The sequence below is a fragment of the Balaenoptera acutorostrata genome, chromosome 4, assembly GCF_949987535.1.
Source record: "Balaenoptera acutorostrata chromosome 4, mBalAcu1.1, whole genome shotgun sequence".
Lineage (NCBI taxonomy): Eukaryota > Metazoa > Chordata > Mammalia > Artiodactyla > Balaenopteridae > Balaenoptera > Balaenoptera acutorostrata.
The window spans coordinates 59,838,849-59,864,200 of NC_080067.1; the positions used below are offsets into that span (position 1 = coordinate 59,838,849).

A 25,352-nucleotide genomic window follows, 5' to 3' on the forward strand; every position below is an offset into this window, starting at 1 on the left:
CTGAGTAAGCCCTAGAATTTGTTCCTGAAATCTGGTCTCCATGCATAACCAATAATTTCATTTAACTGTAATGAAACATGTGAAAGTATTATGCACAAATGACTATGGGAGCAAAAATAGAAGGAGCAACTCTATCTCAGAAGGTTAGTGCTAAAACCATCTTCCAGATGAGATATATGTGAAAGAGGAATCAGAGCTTGGGGTGGAAAGACATTCTAGATGGAAGAAACAAAATTTTCAGAGGCTCATGAGCCTCACTAATCTTTAGAATTGTGTCTTGTGTGGCTGGAGAGAAGGAACAGTGGGAGAAAGCCTGGAAAGGAAGTAAGAGATGGGAATTATAAAAGGATGTTACATCAACCTGCCAGGCCTGTATGGCTGATTTTATCCTAATTTTGCAGAAGAGGAAAATGAGGTCCATTGAACGTAAATGACATAGAAAATAAACAGCAGAGCCCAAACTCGAGACCAGGTCTTCTCCCAACTCCCATCTAGTACATTTTCTACTACATTATATATCTAGTTAGAATTTCCTTAATCAAAGTAGCAAATTTCTAATTTAGATACAAGGCATTATACTCTGGTGCGACATATTTTGAAGGGATTTTTTGGGCAGAGTTCCTTTTACAGGTGACCCAATATTCTATTTTCTCATAAAGAAGGATTTTCCTGAATGTATTTTGGTGCCTTTCCCATCCTAAGGCAACTAAAAGTGAAGACAAAGGGGAGAAAGGAAAGAAACTAATACTGATTGATTGTCTACTCTGAGCCAGGGACTATGCTAGATATTTTCTATGTTATATTATTTGAATGCTCACAATAGTGCTTTAAGTTAGATATTATTTACCACTTTTTATAAATGAGGACTTTGAGATTGAGATGTAAGACAGTTGCCCAAGTAACTTGACCAAGGTCATGCAGCCAGTTGAGTGTCAAACTGAGGTTCAAATCTGGGTCTGCTTGACCCAGGCCCAAATCATCTCATCAACTTACCCAACTCTGCTCCTCGTGAACAAGTTCAACATTAAGCTCAAAACAAGGCCAATCAGTAAGCTGAAAACATTGATGGAGGCAAGGTTTTAGGATAATGTGTTTAAGAAAGGACATAGGCGGGCTTCCCTGGTGGCGCAGTGGTTGGGAGTCCGCCTGCCAATGCAGGGGACACAGGTTCGTGCCCTGGTCCGGGAGGATCCCACATGCCGCGGAGCGGCTGGGCCCGTGGGCCACAACTGCTGAGCCTGCGCGTCTGGAGCCTGTGCTCCTCAACGGGAGAGGCCGCGACGGTGAGAGGCCCGCGCACCGCGATGAAGAGTGGCCCCCACTCGCCACAACTAGAGAGAGCCCTCGCACAGAAACGAAGACCCAACACAGCCATAAATAAATAAATAAATAAATTTATTTAAAAAAAAAAAAAAAAAAGGACATAGGCAAAGAAAGTAACGGGACATTTTCAATGCAATCATATAAATAATCTTTCTTTTTTTTTTGTCATTATAATACAATAATCACTAATAGTTATTGAACAACACTTACTTGTAACAGGTACTGTTCAATTCAACCCCGTCTTACTGGGGTTGTTTTGAGGATTAAACAAAACATTTTAAAAAGGAAGCAAAGAAGGCATCAAATGGCTACGTGGTTTGCCCAATTCATACAGATATTAACTGGTGAAATCAGGATTCTAACCCTAATGGAATGACTCCACAATATTTGGCTTTTAATGTAATTTCCTTTTATATAGATTTGAAATACCAGCTTTATAACATACCAAATTGCCATAAATATATAGGTCTATTTATGGACTTTCTAGTCTGTTTCAATGATCTATTTGTCCATTCTTAGCTATGTTGTGATCATGTAAAACTGTCTAATCTTATCATGTTATCCACCCTAATTAAAGTTTTAATAACTCCCCATTGACCTTAGGATTAAGTCCAAACCCTTTAGCATGTCATATAAAGCCCCCTCCCTCCCACCTCCTACCTCTGGAGTCTCAGATGTGGGTACAGACACCTTCCCTTTCTAGTTCTTTTTAAAGGTTAACTCAAACATAACTGCTTCTGGTCTTTCTCCCCTCCCCATCCCAACCAAGTAGAAAGAAATCATTCTTTCCACCTGTATGTCTACTCCCTCATACTTTTATCTTAGCATCATTATTTTACCGTATTTATTCATCTACATGTTTCTCTTTTCCACCATAAATGAGTATCTTGAGGATAAGACCATATCTTATTAAATACCTAGTATCACCCTAATAAATATTTGTTGAGTAAATCAATATAAAATGACCATCAAATTATGTGAGCAATTATCTGATTTATAAAAAGATGCAACACATTTTAAAATGACACAAAATATAATTTTCAAAACAACATTAAAAAGTGAGTGTATTTAACCATACTCAGCTCATTACAGAGCAAATGGGTGAGTGGAATAATAATTCATGCTATAGCATGTTTAATGAACTGGCAGAAGAGAAAGTTGGTCGAAGGAAGGCAGAGGAAATTTGTCTTTTAAGAATTAGAACCGAGGGGCTCCATAATCATCTGGCATCCGCTCAATGTTGTACCTATGGTTAGAAATGTACATGATGGGAACTCCAGGGATCTTCCGGATTCTTCGCTTAAGGTCCCGGTCAACTGTGGCCACAATGTAACACTTGTGCTGAGTTACTCTTTGCACTAAGCAGTCATCTGCATAGGTTCCTTTGTGTGTGCATGGTAAGCGTTCAAATCTTGGATCCTTGGCAATCCTTAGAGCCACTCGATACTTCTGCCCCAATTTCTCAGTGTCAGCCATTACGCAGTCAGTTATACAAGGGATACACTTGGCATACAGACAGTCCATCGTTGACTGCACTAAGTCCAGTTTGGCTTTAATGGAAAAGTTGATAAAGTTGGTATCGACCAGGATGTGGTAAGGTGGGCCCAGCTGTGTGTTGTATTGGAAGAATAAGCAAGAAGGGTGCTGGGGGACTTCTCTTTCCTTGAGTGCACTGGGATCTTTCTTTTCTTTCTTCTTCGGTTTTAATCTATCCTTTTCTTTAAGCCTCTGATCTCTGAGACTAAGCATTCGCTTCATGGTCGCATACTTCCGTGTTTCCTTTTGTTTCCCCATGTTCACGCCGCACTCTAACCTTTCATTTTGAATAGATTTTGGACTCTAAGTTTACAGAAAGACTGATGAGGATGGATGACAAAATAGGTCATGAGGCAGCATGAAGAAGAAACAATGAGTGAGTGGGAAGTGATGCACTGTGTAACAAGGCGGGAATGTAGAATCTCTGGTTCTTGGGGGCTTCTTTTGTCTGCCCAAATTATATTTGTTTTGTCAGTGTACCCAACACCCTATACTCCATATTTCCCAAAGGATCCGTGTTCCAAATGGTCAGATTTTGTCCCAGAATCCCAAATAATTAAACATTTAAAAATTACCATGGTTGGCCAAGCTAAGTTTTAGATACACTGATACCTCATGAGAAGAGGCTATTAATTCAAGCTCCTAAGCTCGAATCTCTTAGTGTCTGAGAGGCTGCTCACCATCAGAGGAAGAGGGCTTCAATACCTGTTTGAGCCTAGTCCAGGCTTCTTCACAAATCTTGGATGCTCAAGTTAACCTTTCAATGTTTAGCTACCTTTCTTCAGGATCCTGATCTTAGAGGAATATCTTTGATAAATATTTACTGTACAAAGGTAGAAAGTGAGGTAAAAAATTTAGTTCTGCCTCCCTAGTACTCATAAGGATCATATGTAGTTCTCTTTATTTATATTGTAAGTGGCTTAACTCACTGAAAGCAAAAATGTTTGATTAATTGATTCTCTGGATATAATGCATTTACTTGGAATAACAAAAAAGAAACTTATCACTATAGTTTTTTATTAGCCAGAAATTTGTTGGTAGATGAGCTATAAGTCACTTAGTCTAGGAAGTCACTTGTGATTATTTTTATTATTAAAAACAATACTAAAAAATATAGGCACATAATTGAGTTCCTACAGGCATTTTTCTACAGCAGAGTCAGAGAGTAAATACTTTGGCTTTGTGAGCCACATAGATCTGTTGTAACTACCAAACTCTGTTGACACAAAAGCAAAGTACAACATGTAGGTGAATAGATGTGGCTGTGTTCCAATGAAACTTTATTTATGAAGAGTGAAATTTAAATATTGTATGATTTTTATGTATTATGAAATATTGTTCTTTAAAAATTTTTAAGCTATTTAAAATTTTAAAAACCATTCTTTGCTCATGGTTCACATAAAAACAGGTAGTAGGTTGGATTTACCTGTGGGCCATGGTTTGCTTATCATTGTTCTAGACATTTACCTTTTTCATCTCAAATTCTGTCATCCATCTCAAGGTAGGGTTTATTTATCTCTAGTGCATATCTGATGAAACTAAGTATCCAGAACACTAAACTGACTTGGACATCACATAACAAGTAATTGGCAAATCTTTGAAATTTTTGTGACTTCTCTGAGTCTTAGTTTATATGTAAACTAGGGAGAAATACTTGTATTTATCGGGGTAATATGGGGATGAAATAAAATTATTTATTTATTCAAATGCTATTTAATCTTTCCTAGTGGCAGATTCTTCCCTGAAATATAAAGTTCAGGGGATATACAATGGACAAAGCAGACCTTGAGCTTGCCCACATGAAGCTCACCATTAAGTTTATAAGATATACAGTGAATTAAAAATTGTAATAAATGTGATGATTGCTCTGATAGAAAAAAAGTGTAGGCCTAAGGGAAAATATAGCACAGGTGCCTATCCTAGGTTTTAGGAAAAGCCTTCTGGAAAACAGTGGTGTCAAATGGAGCCATGAAATGAGGTCCTGAAGTGAAAAAGTGGGGAAAAAAGTATTCAAGGCAAGGGAAAGGCTGTGGGTAAATCCCAGAGGTGAGAGAGTTAGCCCATTAAGAAAGCAAAAGGAGTTCAATACGTCTAAAGACATAAAACAGAGTTCAAGAGATAATGCTAAAGAAGTAAGAAGACATTTGAAGACACGTTAATAGTTATAAACATTATCCTAGGAACAAAAGGAAGTCCTGACAAGTTTTAAAGAATGAAGAAATAATATTAGACTTGCATTTTGAAAGGTCATCCTACTGTAATATAAAGAATGGATTGGAAAGTGATGAGAATGAGTCCAGGGAGACTGGTTAGAAAGTAGATCCTATGGTCCAGATGAATAATGGTGGTGGCTTAAATTAGAGTAATGGCAGAAGAAATTAAGAGAAATGGCCAGATTCAAGAAATATTAAGTAATTGGATTTATTTAAAAATATTTATTTCATATCTGCTTATTCCATCCACTGTTCGAGTTGCTGGGGACAGAACAATAAACAAAACAGGTCAACATCTCTGTCCTATTGTAAGAATGATGGACAACGTAGAGTAAAAATTTCCAGGTTTTTGCTTCTAGTAACTGGGTGGATGGTGGTAGCATGAACTGAGATAAGAAAAAATAGGAGAAACAGATTTGGTGTATATTGATTAAAAAACTCTGACTAAAATTGTTTATAGTTCTTCCTTAGTGCATTTCCCCTAAGGCTATTTAGGACCAGAACCAAAAATAGACAGTAGGTTTATGGCTCTCTAAAACAGAGTCACTATTTTTTCAGCTTTCTCCTACCTTTTATACCCAGAGAATAAAAAAAAAAAAAATCTTTGGAGGAGAATAAATATATGACTGGAGTTAGAGAACAAGAGCAGACAGATATGATATAAGCAGATATCAGAGGAAAGCTACTTATGTACCATCATGCCTCCTTCCCTGCCTTCCAAAATAGATTTTTTTCCAAGGTAACAGCTGTGCTGCTTTTAAAATGGCTTATCTGGAGCTTTTATACACTAATTTAATACTGTACAGAATTGACAGTCAGAATATATATAATATATATAATTTTCGTCAGAATATCTTACCCATGAATATAGTTCAACTTCAGAATGTTTTTCAGATAGTGATTATTGTACCATCAATGTAAGGGTTGACAGAAGTAAATATATTATGGTGTGTGTGTGTGTGTGTGTGTGTGTGTGTGTGTGTGTGTGTAGTTGGGCTAACACCAATAGCTTCTATTTTATGCTCCTTACATACAATAAACCATATCCATAAATGGTATTTTTAAAATACTCCAGAGCTGGAGGTACAGTCATTACAAGGTATCCTAGTTAGGTAAACGGAGAAACTTAGCAATTGGATATCTTCATTTTTAAGAAAAAAGTTATACAAAGAGTAAAATGATAAGTTTAGTTCTTGACAGAATGTTTGATGTGCCTGTGAAGTCTGCAGTGGATATGTCCGCTAGGCTGTTGTATATACTTATCTGAACCTCAAGAAAGAACTTTGAGCTGGAGATAATAGACTTAGCAGTTATTCTCTTTGATATTTGAAACCATGGCAGTGAAATTACCTAGTGAATTTGTCTGGAGAAATATTAGCATTTGATGGATGGGAAAAAACGACCTCAGCAAAAGGAAATGAGGAAGAGCAGCTAAGAGGTAGAAGGTAAGTCCAGAGATGGCAGTTGCAGAAGTCAAGGAAAACTGGCTTCAAGAAGGTATATTGCACCAAAAGCTTCATAAAGGGCCATTGGATTTATCAAAACAGAGGCAATAGTGACCTTGACAAAAATGGTGTCAATAGTAAGGTTGAAAATCTGATGCAGTGAGGAAAGGAATAAGTGTGAAGTGAGGAAATCAAGGCTGTGAGTATAACAGCTCTTTCAAGAAGTTTGGCCCACGAGGGGACAGGGAAGGGACTAATGAATTATTGCTTATTTTTCTGGGGTTTTTTGTTTGTTTGTTTGTAGTTGGGAGAGACTTGAACATGTTCCAGAAGTGATAGAAAAGATTCAGTAGGAAGAAATTTTGAAGATTCAAAGAGATCACTAGTAAAGCAGGAGGGGAAGGAATCTAGGAAGTAGATAGAAAATATATTTTCAGAATGATACCCTTTGTTTACACTGAAATAACAGGGAAGTTGGAAAGTATGAATGCATGGTAAATATACCATGACTAGGTGAGATATTTCCCTCTGAATATTTTTATTTTGAAGTAGGTAAAAGTAAGGGGAATGAAGTAGGATGGTCAAGTTGTAGTACTTAGTATTTAGATAATCATTTTGGAGAAGAGGATAGTATGATGTTGGACAGGAGAAGAAGACAGATAGACGTTGGTGATTATGAATTAATATTGACATTAAATCTGCTTATTTCTAAGATAATGAAGTCCCTAACACAAGTATACCCAAATATGTTCTCCACAAATATTTCTATGGGATGAGTAAGTAGCCTCTAGTATACACATCTGTATGTATCAATATATGTACATGTGTAAATATACTTATATAGATACACACATGTAAAAATAGTGAAATATATACATATATATTCTTCTGTACCCTCACCATACTTTTAAAGTATATTGTTTATTGTGTTCTTTGTACAGTTTTACTCTCTATAAAAAGACTTCATATATAAGGAGTTGATCAGGAAAAATTATTCCATAATTTTATTATTTTTTGTTGCTCAAGAATGAATATAGTTCAGAATTATTATTGATGTTTTTCTGTGAATTTCTGTGCCTACACATTATTTCACTCTGATACAGAATTTTTATATTTACCTCTAATATATGAAGATATTAGTCAAGTGATTACCAGTATAGGTATTAATGAATTATTTTCAAATTTCACTTTGCTCAATGCTAAAAAGAAAATATTGACTATGCAGTGCATAGACTATAAAGGCATAAAAATAATAGAAAGCCCAGAATCACTTGCGAACAACTACCAAAGAGAAAAGATATCTAAGATTACATGCATTATTTTAATTAAGGGTGCTTGAAAATACATAAGGCTTCCTTTGAATAATAAGCATCTACAGATGAGGTATGATTAGAAAATGCCATCTCTTTTACAGGTTCAATTAAATCAACTTCATTTCAATAATGGTGAGTGATTAGAGAAAAGCTATCAGAATCATACTTTGAGTCATCATTTAAAAGAATCTTTTTTTTTTTTTTTTTAGTTCTGCAATGTGGTTTACCAGATAATGACTACAGGGCTTAAAATTAATGGAAGAAGTTTACGAGTGGTTAAATTATATGTCTTAATCAGGCTATGATTTAATGTTACTGGTGGCTTTAAAGAATTTTCATTTATTCACAAAAGACAACCATCTCTGACAGTCAGACTCAAAATTAGTGAGAAATGAGCTTCAGAAGTTAGTGTGTATCTCATATGCAAAGAAGAACTTATACAAATAATCTATAACCCACTGACCTTAATTTTTCCTTTCTCAAAATTTATTTTTAGTTTAAGGCTTTTGACTGGATAATATTTCAGTGAGATTATTGTTGCCTCTTTTTGTTGTTGTTGTTGTTCCAGACAAAATCAGAATGATTAGAGTTATGAGAAGTAATATAAAGTAAAAAGTAAAATGTTATATTCTTATTTGTCATCAAATACACAAGGCTTTCAGTATTTTTTTTAAAATAGAGGTTAGCATTTATTTTAAAATTTATTTCAAATGCAATTTCACTATTCATTTATCTCTAGGCAGCTAAGATATAGCATTCAGCTTTACCCAAGTGTCTTTCATTATAGAGAGGTGTTTATTTTTCTAATATGGTTTTATAGATATGTATATTTGTGCCTATTATACTTACTTTACATAATCACTGACATTTGTCAATCATGTCTTAAGGTTCAAACCTTTACATTCAATAAACATTTGCTGAAAAATTATGTTAAGTATTATGCTGGCTTCTGAGGAAGCAACATAGAAAAGACATGGTCCCACATTTTAAATATATGTATACATGTACTTAAAGCTACTTTATTATAGTTACTAGGCTTTCACACTTTTCAAAACTCATATTGACTCATGAATCACACGTTGGAAGCAAAACAGGACTTCTTTTTCTTAACCATGTCTTTCTTCTACTTCCTTACCATCTATTTTTCTACTTTTTAAAGTTTTAGGGAAAAATATATTACATCGCCCCAAAATGCTAACATGATACTAAGTACAAAGATAAGCACATTGTATATAGTCCCATTTAACTTTTAAAAACAAGACAGGTATATTCTAGTTATGAATGACAGGTTGGAGCTTGAAGAGGTTGTGTAATTTTAAGTTTAGCATAGTTGAGAATTAGCATAGCTGGTGCTCAGACACAGGTTTGACTGGTAGAACCTTTTACTGCTTATCATACATTCGTGTGCTCCTCCACATCTCACAGACCTTTTGCAGTCGGAGGTAACGTGACTAGTTCTAAATAATGTACAATGAGTAGATGACATCTAGGTCAATTCTGAGCCACAACACTTAATAGTCTGTGAGTGGTCCTCCAGCTCTTTCACTTCACCTGTCTTGTCAACCAGCAATGTTCCCAATGGAGGATTCTGAGGTGTCCTGAGGCCCCAAGTGACCATGTGGGATAGAAACCCCACTGACCAATATTGTTGTGCGAAACCACTGAGATTTAGAGATTAATTTGTTATTGCAGCATACCCTAGTCCATAACTCTAGCTTGTGAGGTAATTAATAAAGTCTCAAAATCATTGCTCTTAGTCTAAATGCTGTAAGAGTTGTGATTTAATGGGAAAACAGTCCAAATACAACTTAATATATGATTTCATTTCTCCTACAGTCTGAAATTAGAAGTCAAACATTTGTTTCATTTTCATATACAAAATCTGAGTTGGTAGATTTCCTGTAAGGTGGTAATGACAAAGTTAAGATTCATAGATAAGTAATTCAATGTTATTGTGATTTGTTAAAATGCTTAGTAGTTAAAGGCTACAACAATTTAAAGTGAGATAGCTTTGCACATTTTTACTTGCCCACCTAATACACCTTTCATCAATAATTTTGAACTTAATTCATTTTAAGTGTACATATTGTTTTTGTTTAGGAGAAAAGAATAAAATATTCCTGGCAGTCTGTGATATGATTCATACATTTTTCTTATTTAAAAATAAACTAACTCAACTAATTCTTTAAAATGTCTTCTAAAAAAAAATAAACAAATGGGACCTAATGAAACTTAAAAGCTTTTGAACAGCAAAGGAAACCATAAACAAGATGAAAAGACAACCCTCAGAATGGGAGAAAATATTTGCAAATGAGGCAACTGACAAAGGATTAATCTGCAAATTATACAAGCAGCTCATGCAGCTCAATATCAAAAAAACAAGCAACCCAATCTAAAAATGGGCTGAAGACCTAAATAGACATTTCTCCAAAGAAGATATACAGATTACCAACAAACACATGAAAGGATGCTCAACATCACTAATCATTAGAGAAAGGCAAATCAAAACCACAATGAGGTAGCACCTCACACCAGTCAGAACGGCCATCATCAAAAAATCTACAAGTAATAAATGCTGGAGAGGGTGTGGAGAAAAGGGAACCCTCTTGCATGTTGGTGGGAATGTAAATTAATACAGCCACTATGGAGAACAGTATGGAGGTTCCTTAAAAAACTAAAAATAGAACTACCATATGACCCAGCAATCCCACTACTGGGCATATACCCTGAGAAAACCATAATTCAAAAACAGACATGTACCACAATGTTCAGTGCAGCTCTATTTACAATAGCCAGGACATGGAAGCAACCTAAGTGTCCATCAACAGATGAATGGATAAAAAGATGTGGCATATATATACAGTGGAATATTACTCAGCCATAAAAAGAAACGAAATTGAGTTACATGTAGTGAGGTGGATGGACCTAGAGTCTCTCATACAAAGTGAAGTAAGTCAGAAAGAGAAAACAGATACCGTAGGCTAACACATATATATGGAATCTAAAAAAAAAAAAAGATTCTGATGAACCTAGGGGCAGGACAGGAATAAAGATGCAAATGTAGAGAATGGTCTTGAGGACACGGGGAGGGGGAAGGGTAAGCTGGGACGAAGTGAGAGAGTGGCATGGACATATATACACTACCAAATGTAAAATAGATAGCTAGTGGGAAGCAGCCGCATAGCACAGGGAGATCAGCTCGGTGCTTTGTGACCACCTAGAGGGGTGGGATAGGGAGGATAGGAGGGAGACTCAAGAGGGAGGGGATATGGGGATATATGTATACGTATAGCTGATTCACTTTGTTATACAGCAGAAACTAACACAACATTGTAAAGCAATTATACTCTAATAAAGATGTTTAAAAAAAATAGTGTGGAAAGAAAAATGAATAAAATTAAAATAAAAATAAATTAGCTCAATTAATTCTTTAAAATGTCTTCTACTTTCTTGAAATACAATACTATAATTGTATGCATATGAATTGGCTGCTAAAATATATTTAACATAATTTCATGTCTTCCAGTGCAGGGCTTTTTTGAGGTAGAGTTTAAAATTTTAGATATCAAGTATTTATGATGTCATTTAATAATTGATAAAGGAGTTCTTAAACAACTTTGACATTCTGTTCAAATCAGACTTTTTAAAAAATCAGTATTTTCTCTTGTGTAAATTATCTATTCATATTAAAAGTAGGTACAAATATTTAAGAAAGATCAAATTTCCCCTAATATGATTTACATGATTGTTAATCACAACGGTGCCTTAAGTATTTATCAATCATTTCTTTGATATTATATAAATTACTCTCATATCCCTCATGAAGTTAAAAAAAAAAAAACAAGGCCTAGAGAATTAGTTTTAAGGACACATGGATAGTGACAGAGCTAGCGTTAGAGTCCATTTTCACTGACTGATACCCCACTGTTCATTCTACTCTATTCTGTTCAATCATGTACGAACTCCCTTTAGGTGATGTTTAAAATGCTTAATGTAATACTAATGTCTTCAAAACCTCATATTTTTTCCTTGATTTAGCTCTAATTGTTACCTATATGTATAGTAGTAAATTTCTGCATAGACATTTCAAATACTCTTATTAAATGATTTTATGTATTTTTCCTTTGTGATCTGGTGGTAATTCATCGAAGAACGTTGGAGAGTCAAAAAATTCAACATATGACTGTACAATGGATACTTAAATATTTGGAGATATAGACATGACTAGCTTTACAATTCCTTTATTCATTCAATGAATGTTCCTTTAACTGTGAGGAACGAACTGTGGAAAGTACTGGGTATATAGTGGACAGCTGCCCTCAAAGAACTTATATATATATAATCAATGGTGACAAAAACAAACAAGTAACTATATACATATATTAATAAAAGTCCTATACAAGTAATAAACAGAGAACTCAGAGAAGAATGTTAGGGGAAATAGGAAGAATCATACATGGAAGCTCGACTAAGAAGCTCAAAATTAAACTGAGGCTTAAAGGATGAGAAGGAGTCAGCTCCACAAATAATTGGAAATACAGCACTTTTATTAGTGGGAAAATCATATGGGAATTTGTAAAGGCAGGGAAGACCTTCGACTGTCCTGGGAAATGAAAGTGACTGAGAGGGAGAATGGTTCAAAGTGAGTTTGAAGACCACCTTGCCACAGGCCTCTAGGATGCTGGATGGTATTGTGAGTGTAAACAAGAAGCCTGGTTTTAATAGAGAAAGAAGAGATAGGAAAGGGAACAAAGAAAACTCAGCCAAACTTATGGACTTCAAAAGGAGAAAAGAAAAAAAAGAGAGGTCATTGTCTAGAAAATACAGAATAAGATAATAGAATAAATGAAAATATATTTGAAATTATAATAACTATAAATAGGTTAAATCAGTTGAAAGAAAATGTCAGACAGGATTTTTTAATTTCAAGAAATGTAGTTATGTGCTAATTTCAAGTTATACAAAATATTATGAGACAGAAAACCTTAAAGTAAAGAGATTTTTTAAAATAAAAATGATATATCAGACAAATATTAAAGAAAATTGATGTAGGATTATCAACACCAGACCAAATATACTTTAAAACTCACATATAGAGACATTTAATTACAGGATTATCTCATGAGGGTAAGAGGAATAATTATCCAGGAAGATATAGAATTCCAAATATGTTAGCACCAACCAACATATATACAAAATAAAAATGATCAAATTGTAAGAAGGAATCAATACATCCACAATCACAATGTAGGATTTTTAACACACTTTTCTCAGAAAGTGAGAGATCAGAAATTATCTAAGGGTACACAGAAACTGAGGATAAATTGGTACAGGACAAGAACTAGGACAGAAGGTGGGGTGAATAGATAGAGTATAACTAGATGACAGAAGCTGATGCCCTAGAGAGGACCGTCAGTTTACTTCTAGAGGAGTTGGAGAATAATGGACTCAGGAGATTATTTTTAACGCATTAGAGTGGATGTGCCGTGCTAATGCAAGGGGCAAATTTAATAGCCCACGGTCATTTGTGTACTTCTTGTGTACATGGTGTGCTTACCAAATTTCCCATTATTCCTCCATATTTTCATCACACACACACACACACACACACACGCACACACACACGATTTGGATTCTACTTCTAGCATTGTGTTATGTAAAAAGCAATGTACTGAGAGTTTGAAGGTCTTAACCCCAGTTCTAGTTTTGCCTCTAAACAGCTATGTGATGTTAGGCAAATCATTTCAGTCTTCCACCCCTATTTCTTTATCTGCAAATTGAGGTGATAAGATCAGACAGCTAAGATTTCTTTCAACATTTGCTTCTCCGTAAGTTTATGTAAAATGTTTGACCTTATGGGGATTAGTTTTGTAACTTATAAATATATATTTAAATTATATATTTCACAAGGATATGTTGCCTAGCAATTAATTTTTTTCCATTAAAGAAATGCAGACAAATAAAGCTATCTTATTTATTACATGAATGCCATAATATAGATCTGAAATAATAAAACCTCAGCACTTCTTAATCTACCTAAATAAATGAGATAGTTCACTACAGCCTGACCCAGTTTGTGTCCCCAATCTTCTAAATAAGTTGAATGGAGGGGCACTGGATTCCCCTGTCTTCTTTAAAAATGATACATTGTTAGCAACTTATCATACATGAAAAGAAAAATAAAACAGGCACATAATTAAGTATAGCCTTTTGATGCTGTTTCCACTAGATAAATGGCATTTTAAATGGAGAAAACTATATTTCTATTACTCGATACATTTTTCCTATTGTTAAAAATTAACTGAATGCTTTAATGAGCTTTTCAGAATTGCTTTTATTGCTTTGTTCTCAAGTTTGCTGAATGTCTTCTTATGTTTCCTCTTATTTATGTATGTACTTTGTTATAAACCAGTTATGACCTCTCATTCATATATACCTTTTCAAGACTTTCTATATAGAAATTTGGTAACATTATAGACTTATATGTAAATCTGATTATGTCAGTACCTCGTACAAACATCCTTTATTGGATTTTACTTTATACAGTGCTGGTTCTCAAAGTCTGATCTCTCAACCACCTGCATCAGAATCAGCAGGGGTGCTTATTTTAAAATGGTGAATTCCAGCATCTCTATGAAGATCAGCTGAGTTAGAATCTTGTGCGAGTAGGGTGTATGGAAAGGCATGGTGGTGAATTTGCAGTTTAAAAAGTTTCATGGGTGCTTCTTATGCAGATAGACCAGCCACCAAGATATTCTGGTCTGCAATATAAAGTTTGAATTCTTTTCTGTAACCTACCAGGCCCTTCATAGCCTTGCTCCAGTCTACATTGTTACCATCATTTCTTAATGAAATCTGGCAGGTTTGCCGGTAAAATTAAATGAAATCATGTATTCACAGTATTAATGAAAGTTCTGCCACATAGATTTTCAATTAATACTCCTTTAAAACCCATAAATTTACCATATCATCTCTTTATCGAACTAGTTTCTTTGCAAAGAGTGAAAAGAAATATTATTCAGTGAGGGGTAGTATAATGTTCCTATTTTCTCTGAAGAGCTGAAAATACAAAGATAGCACAAACTTCTGAAAGCAAAGGAAGCAGGATTCCTGAAGCTTGTGGAAAGATGCATTCCCCTGCATCTCAATCAGCAACTAGTGACAGGCTTTGCTGAACCCCAGCCTTTATACAAGCTCTCCTCCTTGTGGAAGAGACTGCTCAGTTTGTTACCAAAGAGGTACCCCTTCAAGGGCCCAAGAGTGGGCTCTTGACTAATACTCAGAAATGAATTGTCTGAGGAGACACATGTACTGACAAAGTAAAAGACTTTATTGGAAAGTGATGCTTGAGTGGAGAGCAGCAGGGTAAGGGAACCCAGGAGAACTGCTCTGCCTGGTGGCTCGCAGTTTGGGGTTTTATGGAGATGGGGTTAGCCTCCAGGTTGTCTCTGGCCATTCATCTTACTCATGCCTATATTTGGTTTGACTCAGGGCCCTTCCTGGTAGCGTGCACATCTCTCATTCAAGATGGGTTACAGAGCGAGGGTTTCTAGGAGGTTGGCCGGACATATTATGGGCTGGCGTCTCCTCCCTCTTTTTGGCCCCTCCCAAATTCTTCTGGTTGGTTTTGGAAGCAGCATGTCAGTTCCGTGTTGACCTCCTGTTGTGAGACAACTTATGCAAGTGGTTATTTTCGTGCCTAGCCATGGTAGGAGCTTTCAGTCCCTGGTACCCTAATAAGTTCACAGCATCTATGAAAGTGAGCTGCCCACAAATCATGGAGTTTGTCATGGCAAACATGATGGTTGGTTAAAATCCACTTCAGGTTCTACAGAATAGCCACACTAAGCTTTTTAGACAGCCCCAAACTTTTGTTATTGGATTAAATCTCTCAATACTTTCAGTACCCCTCAATAACCAACCACGACTTTTAAAATTCAAGAGAATAAGGTCCTGCAGATAAGGGAACCAAGACCCATAGAGGTGCAAGGAATAAATCTATACATTCCAAATTGAGGGTCATCATGTTTTTAACAACATACATTCCAATACTATGATCTTAGGTGATGGTGGCAGCATGGAAACACAAATTACCAATTATCAGATGAAATGAAGAAATGAAAACCTTATTTTTACCTTTCCAGATCAGGCTTTAGGATGGTATCCGCTTTTTTCCAGATTAATTTATTATTAATCATATATTGTTGCTTTAAAAAAAAAAGCTTTTTTTGTTTTTTAACTTGTCAAGACATCTCAGTGTAAATGGAATATCTTTCTCCTTTATAAGGAACCCATTAACAAGAACAGAGATCTCTTACAATATAGTCTTCTTCTCCAACCTTATTTTCCTTTTCTCCTTTAAAAGAATCCTCTTTCCATCAAAACTGATGTAGTATTTGGAATCAGAACTTGCATTTGCCTTTTCATCTTTCTGAGAGTGCTGCCTTCAGATTTCCCTACCTCTCTAAATTGTCTACTTTCTTAAGGTCCAAAAGAAGTGAAATCTCCAAGAAGTGTTCTTGGGCTCTTGCTGTCCATAATGATCACTGTTTTTTCTTGTCACTGCTTTACTCATTTGACCTTTTGGATATATCACTTGGAATGCTCTTTTTGTTTTTCTTTGCTAATATCTTGGCTTCCAACCCATAAACCCCTTGACTACAAGAACTGCTTCACATTGTTAGCACTTACTCCAGGACTCTTGAATTGTAGGTGCTTTATATAAGCACTTCTTCAAAATAAATATCTCTAAGATAAAGTGTTCTAGAATTAATTAATTATAAAATTAAAGATCATATCACCCTGGTTAATGATAATAATATTAAAAAATTCTTGAATTGTTGGTCTATGTTGTTCTGGGGGGCATCCTGGGATGTTTGAGAATCAAGGAGCTGTAAGAGTCCTGTCTTGCAAAGAAGGAGAGAAAAATCATGGAAATTCTAGAACTAGACTGTGTTCTCTCTTTGTGCAAGTCCTTATTTATTGATACATATATATATATTTGGATTCAACTGAACAGTAGCATCTAGTTCAGAGAAGGTTGGCATGAGAAACTTATCAGGAGTATAATCACAAATCAAAGGATCTAAAGCTATTGTGGGGTTTTTTTTACTATTTTTTTCACTATTTTTAAAATGTCAAGTCTCACTCTGTAGGATGTAGTCTACAACAACATTTATTGCATTTACAGCCAGAAAAGAAACTGCATTAATAATATACTTGCATACAGTAAGGGTCACATATATTTTGGCCATCATTCAAAGCATCTCTAAGTAGAAACGGCAAGTTCGAAAGAATAATTGGTTTATTTTTTCATTCTCATATCTGTACCTTTCTCTATTGCCCTTATTGACTCTACATTATAGAAATATGATGTCATTATATTTCTATGTTAATATTTTTGTGAAAAAAATAGAACAATATTCTAAAAATACTATTTTTAGAAAAGTAAAATTTTACCCAATGTTCAAATCTATAGTAGAATGGAGGTTTACTTTACTTTTTGTTGCTTTTTTTTTAACTAGAACATACAGAAGGAAGTGATTATATTAATTTATATCAAAATGATAATATTAATCTATTAACTAAATAATTGACTTCATACGGGGTTGAATCCATTACCACCAAAATATCCTTTGTTTAATGATTGGGTGTTAAGAAGAAATGCTGTCTTTATCCTTTACTGAAGCACTGTTTTATTAAATTCTTAAAGAGCAAACTAAAACCACATTATTTTGCACGTACGGATATCCAGCATTATGCTCTGAAAAGGCAATCTCTAAAAATAAGCTATAAATAGGAAACCATTGGCCTCTCTGTCTTATTGTATTATGTATATTTGATGTATGTTTCTTTTACATTATTACAAACTCTGCTAAATCAATTCTCTAATCTTTCTCCCCGTGATTAATTACTTTGGATAATTTACCAAGTGCATGATTTAGTAAACATACAATTACCCTTTTAAAAATAAACAACCCCTACCCTGTTTGCCACGCCAGAGCTGTTAACGTTACCTGCAACAATGGAGAATTTGATTTCTGTTGTGTTAGGGATGTGGGGAGAGCTGAGGGAGGGTAGCTAGCTCTGCCTACCCAAAGAGGTGAATTTTTCTTTCAAAGAAACTTTCATGAAATATATGCAAGATAAACAATAAAATATATTTTTTAACATTTTAATTTTATTATTATGGTGAAGATATGTAAAATTCAACTAAGCAACCCTGTGTAAGCTGATGGTACAGCACATGCTTTGCATCAAATCTGCTTTTGATTTTTCCTATAGGGTATACAGTCCAGCACAGTGCCTTCCCCACAGAAGGAATTTTCCCAAGGAAGCCTTTCCCGATTCCCTCAGATGCATTAGCATCCCTGAATACCATATAGCATTTAACTATTAAATAATTATAGTCAATATCTATTTCCTCTCATGAGAAAAGCCTGAAAATCCCCAGCAGCTAACATAGTCTCTGACATATTAGCAATGCCCAGTAAATATTGATTTAATACTAGAAATGCCTTCAAGCTGTATGAATATGGATGGATGGGTTATCACAGATAACCGTTTGGTAAGTGTTCATGTTAGTTTTAAAGTATTTCCCTAAGCCTTGTTCAAAGAACTCAAAGTTGGAGTAATAATAACTTACAGTTATTATTATTATCACTGTAAGTAATAATAACTTACAGTCTCCTAAGATAGATACCATTCATTATGCATACGAGCTGATCCTCCTTGTTTATTACCCTTACTCTTCCAGTTGCGTTTGATACTTATCTAATCAATGCTGTTTATTGTAAGAAAAATGAGAAAATATTTAATTTGCTAAGGGCACCTCAGAAAAAATTTTTTATTTCATACATCTGTACATCCAGTTTTCTAGGCTCAGGAAAGCATGAGAATTGACAAGTGTCGAAAGTTATAATTCCTGATAGTCTTACTTGTGGTCTTGATTTTAAGTATGCCTGGTAGGTATAATCAGCCAATGATTATTTCTTAGAATCATGTATTCAGGTTGGGTAAATGTTGTCTCATTGGCCACTGGTATTCCTGATTTGTTAACTTGTTGAATCCCTCCTAGTTTGGAGGGATTGGAAAAGAAAGAAAAAAAACGCAATTTAGTGTAAGAGTCCATATTCTGCAGCCAGAATGTTTGGCCTCAAATCTCAGAATTACCAAGTACTACCTAAGTGGCCTTGGGAAAGTTACTTAACTGAGCAATCCTCTGTTTTCTCATCTGTAAAACAGAATAAGGCTATTGTGAGAATTAAATGAATTAATTCATGTAAACAATTTAGAATAATGCCTGACACATGGCAAGAGCTCATAAATGTTACCTGCTATTGTTATTATTATTATTAATACTGTGCTGAAGTTACTTATTAGTGAAATATAATAAAGATACTTAATTTTTACTTTGTCAGTCAGCACATACATATAGCTCTTTGCAAATTACTACTAAACATAGTATAAAATAAAAGTTGGTATCTTAAAGTGTCTTTTTTCAGTGAGCTAAGACATATCAATATACAGTGGTCCCTCTCTAAGAACAACACAACTAACATAAAATACAACTGGGTTGTAGAGTCAAAACTATGACTAAATGCACTAAAGAATAATCACTAAAAATACTAGTAACTTGATTATTTCCAAGTTAATCTGTAAATATGTTTTCTCTGCTACAATTTAATAACAAATGGGTGATAACAGTCACTGAAAGAGAAAAGATATCTTAACATTTAAAAAATTATATCAGATACTTTGTGGTCTGGGAATAGGAAGTAAGCATTCTATTTTAGCAATAGATTTCCATTTCTTTGCCTAAGGCTCTCTTCAGCCATGGACAACAGTCCAGATGGTTAAAGATTTAACAACTCCATGAAGCAGCCCTCATCCAATGACTAATGGGAGCTGGGGAAACAAGACCCAGATCCCTTACTCTTTTTAAGAGAAGATTCTAAGGAACCTAATTTATACTGGCTCTCAGGTTTGCCCCAACAGGGTTAAGCTCTGGTCACCCACAGTGGTAGGTGACTTGACCAAATGCCTGCTATAGGCCATCTTCCATTTCTTGTCTCTCCTCATTCTGTTACCCTCACCTGTCAGTGAACTACTTGTACTCAAATTTTGTGTCAAACAAAATTTCTGGGGGAAGCCAAAGTAAGGCTCATGATAAACTTGCGTTGTCAGAGTTTAGACTGAGAACACAGAGAGGGGATGGGCTTCCGGCAGGAGCAGAGGCTGGAAAGGAGGATAGAATCAAGGAATTTGTACGACTCATCAATTAGTTTCTTGCTAGCAGAGGCGGCCTTCTTGGTTCTTTAATGCCCTGGCATTCACAGGTGGTTAGTGTGCCTTTATAAAAAATATACCTTTATCTGTTTAGGAGACAAATTAGCGGGACATGTCTTTAATCATCAAATTAAATCGCTGTGGAGACATACCACCTATATACCTCCTGTCTTTAATTCATATTCCATCAATTTGCCACCATATCCAAGGGATCCAGTGAGCTTTTGCATGGTCTGTCAGCTGCAGCAGCTCTGCAGTGAAAACACGTATCAGCCCCCAAACCTCGTGTCCCAGAATTCTTGCTCAGCCCTCGGCAGCTGTAGGAGACATGGTGGTGACTGAAAAAGTAGTTTCTCAGGGTGCTGGAGAGAAAAGGACTCTCTCTTCCTGTGGTATCCAGAGCCATGGGTGTTCCACTGCACAACGATGCTGGGTCTCCAAGTTTACCACTCTTGCTAACATAGGTCTTTACGTTCACATGTACTGTTCCTGCACTAGGCCCATAGGCCAGACAGGATCAGTCACAAGGAGTTTGTAAGAAAAGCCACAAATTTTAGGAATGAAATATCCCATATATTTTCCTTGATTAAAATCGTTCTTCTCCTTAAAATGAATTTTCCTCTCAGTAGCTTTTGGAATTCTTCATTGATTTTTCAAAACCTTTGCTATCAGTAAATTTCATTTGAGACTACCTCAGCCATCAAAACTAGTCTAATATCTCTGAAATCTTAAGAAGGAAAGGGTGGGGTCTTGAACCATTTCTTTCCTGGAAGCTTAGGGATTCTGTAACAATATTCCCATCTTTTACTCCCCCCTACTATTGAGCTTCACAAATGTGTGTGCAGAACAGTGGAAACAAGGTCTTTGGCAAGGCCTCCTAAACATCTCATCAAAACTCCACAGAGGGATTTCCCTGGTGGCTCAGTGGCTAAGAATCCGCCTGCCGATGTAGGAGACACGGGCTCAATCCCTGGTCCGGGAAGATCCCACATGCCGCAAAGCAACTAAGCCCATGCGCCACAACTACGGAGCCTGCGTTCTAGAGCCCACAAGCCACAACTACTGAAGCCCATGTGCCTAGAGCCCATGCTCCACAACAAGAGAAGCCACTGCAATGAGAAGCCCACACACCGCAAGGAAGAGTAGACCCCGCTCGCTGCAACTAGAGAAAGCCAGAACGCAGCAACAAAGACCCAACACAGCCAAAAATAAATAAATAAAATAAATTAATTAAAAAAAAAAAAACTCCACAGAAAGGAGCCCTCAAGATAAATTAGGAGTGTGGGATTAACATATACACACTTCTATATATAAAATAGATAATCAACAAGAACCTATTATACAGCACAGGGAACTCTTCTCAGTCTTCTGTAATCACCTATATGGTAAAATAACCTGAAAAAGAATGGATATATGTATATATATAACTGAACCACTTTGCTGTACACCTGAAACTAACATAATGTTGTAAATCAACTATATCCCAATATAAAATAAAAATTAAATTAGTTGGCAACAACTGGAAGTTTCTTCCAAGGTGATTGTGTGTCTCTACTTCCATATGCAGCCTTTACAGGGCAGACCCTGTTAGGGCTGAGGGAGCAGTTGTAGCATTTAAGTTTTGCTCACTGGTTTCTGTGATGTGTGGGTTTGATATGAAGTGATACTTTTTGTGGGGTATATAAGTCCTTGATTTTCTAAGAAAGTTTTATTTTCAAGTCATTTTTTCCATAAATAGACTTGCCAGATTATAGGTTTTTGAGTTGAGCATTGGATACCATCAATTTTCTCAAAGCTAAAAAGGAGCAATAGAAAGGAAGTGGCATAGACAATTCTGTATTTTGGGAGGCGCATGAGAAATATATTTTGAATAAGTAACTGCATAGCTCTAGCTATAATGTAGAGAATGGGTTACAGGAGACATTTAGATCAACTAGGGAGTTTGTGGAGTATTCCAGATGAGACATTAATTAGAGTCCTAATACTAAACTTTAGCCATATTGAGGTATGTAGATTTTGTGCATTAATTTTGTGTAGTACCATTTAATTTCTCCTTTTGCTGGTTAAACTGGCTGGGTATGTCAGGAGTATGTCTTTGCTTCCTCTCCCCTACTGACATCCCAGCTCTGGAAAGGGGTCCTAGAGACCGGGAAGCTCTGCTCATCTCCAGAGACATCCACTGAGTCCCCTTGCTCATGGCTGGCTGCCCTGAAGTTTTTTATCCACAGGACACTTTTTGCTAAATAGGGGGTTTTCTATTATACCATAAAGGGACATAAAACAGAGTCAGGTCACTTCAGGATGAGCATAACAGCCTGAAGGGCACCATGCACCACAAAATCACGTCATGAAGACTCTCAGTAGGCCGTAATTTATCAGATGTTGCCTCTGCTCTGAAAGCAGAGGGAAGGAGGCAGGACTCCCCACAGATCACTGAATCGTGACCATATGCCTCGGCTGAGTTTTAGGGTTTTCTGACTCCCTGTCCCACAAGCAAAGTTCCTTCCCACTAACCAAGAACTCCACTTCACTCACACCGGTTGTTTCATGTTTCTCTAAAAAGTCTATGCTTCTTTCTACCCCAGGGTTTTTTGATCATTTTGTTCCCCATGTCTGGAATATCTTTCTCCTTTTACACTCTAGATGCTTGAGCCCAAAAAATATGCATGTGTGATAAGCCCATGGTGTGTTAAAAGTGGAGTAGAAAATGGTGCTTTCTAGGAAAACAAAAGATTCATGTGTTCTAATTTTGTACTGTTAATTTCTTTTTCCCATTGTGTAAAAGTGGCAAGACTTGTCTCTAACAGAAAAGTAAGTCCTAAGAGGAGAAACTGTTTTATATTTCCCTTTTCTCCCTCAGCACAATGATGATCACACAATAAAGGCTCAATAACTACTAGTGGGATGGTTCATGATTCATCCACTATTTGTCATATTATGTCACACCATGCCACAGCGATCCAGTCTCTCTCAATTTCTTTCTCACACTAACCTATAAAACAGGTGTTAGGATTATCTCACAGTGCTACCTTCTAGAGTGCGGTGATACCGCATTTTAAGTCTGACTAAGGACATAGTAACAATCCCACAATGATAGTTTAACTTAACAGCTTAGGGATGAGGTATAAACTATGGTTACTTTAATTTGGAATGATAAAAATGGAACAAACCACATGTTTACTGAGTGTCTCTGCTTGTAACTAAAAAGAAATTACTTTATGGAACCATGGTAATCTATGGTTTTACTTTAGTGAACCTATTTATGTCTAATTGCAGTATTCGTGTATTAACTAGTAAATTCATCTCATATATTTATTGCCAATACAGTCATCATACTGGTCAATGAGATACAATAAGTGAGTTGGTGGGGGTGGGTGGAGAATGACCCTAGTTATACATTCAGAGTTTAGTAAATATATATATATATATATATTTTTTTTGTCTCTCTAGACTGGTCAGTAAGGGAAAGATTTGTGACAAAGTCAGAAACTGTAAAAATACCTTCCAACAAGGCAACAGATTGTTATTTACACAGTATAAGAAAAAAGTATATGTGTGTATATATGTTTCCCTTTATTAAATTTCTGAAAACACTCTTTTGAACCTTTAAATACAACCAAAAATATTTCAAGCTGAATAAAGTGAAACTTTTATATGGGATAACTATGATTTGCCTTTATTACCCTTAAAATCTAAAAGAAGTCTCTATTAGTAATTATTTTCTTTCAACAACCTGATCTAGCCTAACACCTATGAAACCAGTAATTTTAGAGACATCAGTAGTATTTAATAAGAGAGGAAAAGTTTTGCATTGTGGTGTTCATTAACTCATTTCTTAGTATAATCCTTTTATTTTTTTGAACACTTTTACTTCTGTAAAACAATTTTTTTCATTCTAATGTATTCTTCTTTTACCCTCTGATCATAGGTAGGTTGGTCTGCAAAGAGTGAAGAAAAAAGGACCCAGGGTTCTTGAGGCAGATGGTGTGCTTGTGAAGTTATTATAATGGAATTTCAGACAGCTCAGGGGAGTGATATCACCAAGACGGCAGAGTAGGAGATACCAGCCTCCATCTCCCCACAAAGACAACAATTAGACAGCTATCTCAGAATGAAAATAGCTCTGGGAAACCTCAGGAGTCCACTTAAGAAGCTTTAGCACATAGTGGAGCAAAATAACCTGAAAATAACCACACACAAATAACACATTTTGCCTGTATCACTCCATCCCCCAGGCCAGCCCTGCTCAGAGCCAAGAGGGAACATCCTGGCCAGAGATAGTTGTCTTTGTAGGAAAATAGAGAACAGAATGAGTGACCAGCTTCCCCAGCCTTTCAGGGCACTGCACAAAGGACCTGATCGCAACTTCTGTCACTGGCCTACACCTCCACTCATTCAAGCAGCTGGACCCTGTGTAGCCGTGCACCTACACACCACTGACCCCAACTCCCAGTACCATCCTCTGCTGTTGTGTGCTCATGCATGGCTAGCCCCTGCAGCCGCATGAGTACATGCTGACCACCAAGGCCCCCACAGCTGCCCCTGTACCGGGAGCTGGTCCTGACTCCTAACCCAAGCCTGTACCACTACCTGTGCCTGCAGATAGCCCCTATAGTTCAAACCTACATGCTGTGACACCAGCTTCTGTCACTGGACCCCACCACAGTGCACTAGCCTCTACAGCCACATGAGTCCTGTAGCTGCTTGTGTACCCACAATTGCCCCCAGCCCCTGCCACTGCTCCGGGCCCTTGCCAATGTGGGTGTGCCTATAGCTAGCCCCTGCCATCATGCAGGCACCTGCAGCCAACCCTGCATTCAAGCATGTGTACACCATGACCTGCCCTGATTTCTTGCTGCTGAGGATCCCAACAGTCCTTGCAGGTACTCAGGACCCCCCCAGTTCTTGCTGTCAAGGATCAGAGAGTTGCCAGTGTCATGGACCTTAGCTTCCTGAGCCAATGAGATACTTCACCACCCCAAATCTTGACATATCTGTGAATTTTCCAGTTTTCTTCTTGTCATTGATTTCTAGTTTCATACCATTGTGGTTGGAAAAGATGCTGGATTGATTTCAAACTTCTCAAATTCATTAAGACTTGTTTTGTGACCTAACATATTATCTATCCTGGAGAACATTCCATGTGCACTTGAGAAGAAAGTATATTCTGCTGTTGTTGGATGGAGTGTTCTGTAAATGTGTATTAGGTACATGTTGTCTAATGTGTAGTTTAA

At 36.3% G+C, this 25,352-nt stretch overlaps 2 protein-coding genes across 2 annotated transcripts in view; one reads left to right on the plus strand and one right to left on the minus strand.

Moving 5' to 3' along the window:
• NAALADL2 (N-acetylated alpha-linked acidic dipeptidase like 2) overlaps nt 1-25,352 on the plus strand; it is a 1,059,167-nt gene that overhangs the window by 904,051 nt on the left and 129,764 nt on the right. The window lies entirely within an intron of this gene.
• Nucleotides 2,303-3,125, minus strand: LOC103020292 (rRNA-processing protein FCF1 homolog). Its single transcript, XM_057545763.1, has one exon. The coding sequence runs from the start codon at nt 3,115-3,117 to the stop codon at nt 2,521-2,523; it is 597 nt and encodes a 198-aa protein (XP_057401746.1). The 5' UTR covers nt 3,118-3,125; the 3' UTR covers nt 2,303-2,520.

What these genes read in the sequence shown, in the direction of transcription:
- LOC103020292 (XM_057545763.1), bottom strand. Translation starts at nt 3,117, where the DNA reads ATGGGGAAACAAAAGGAAACACGGAAGTATGCGACCATGAAGCGAATG.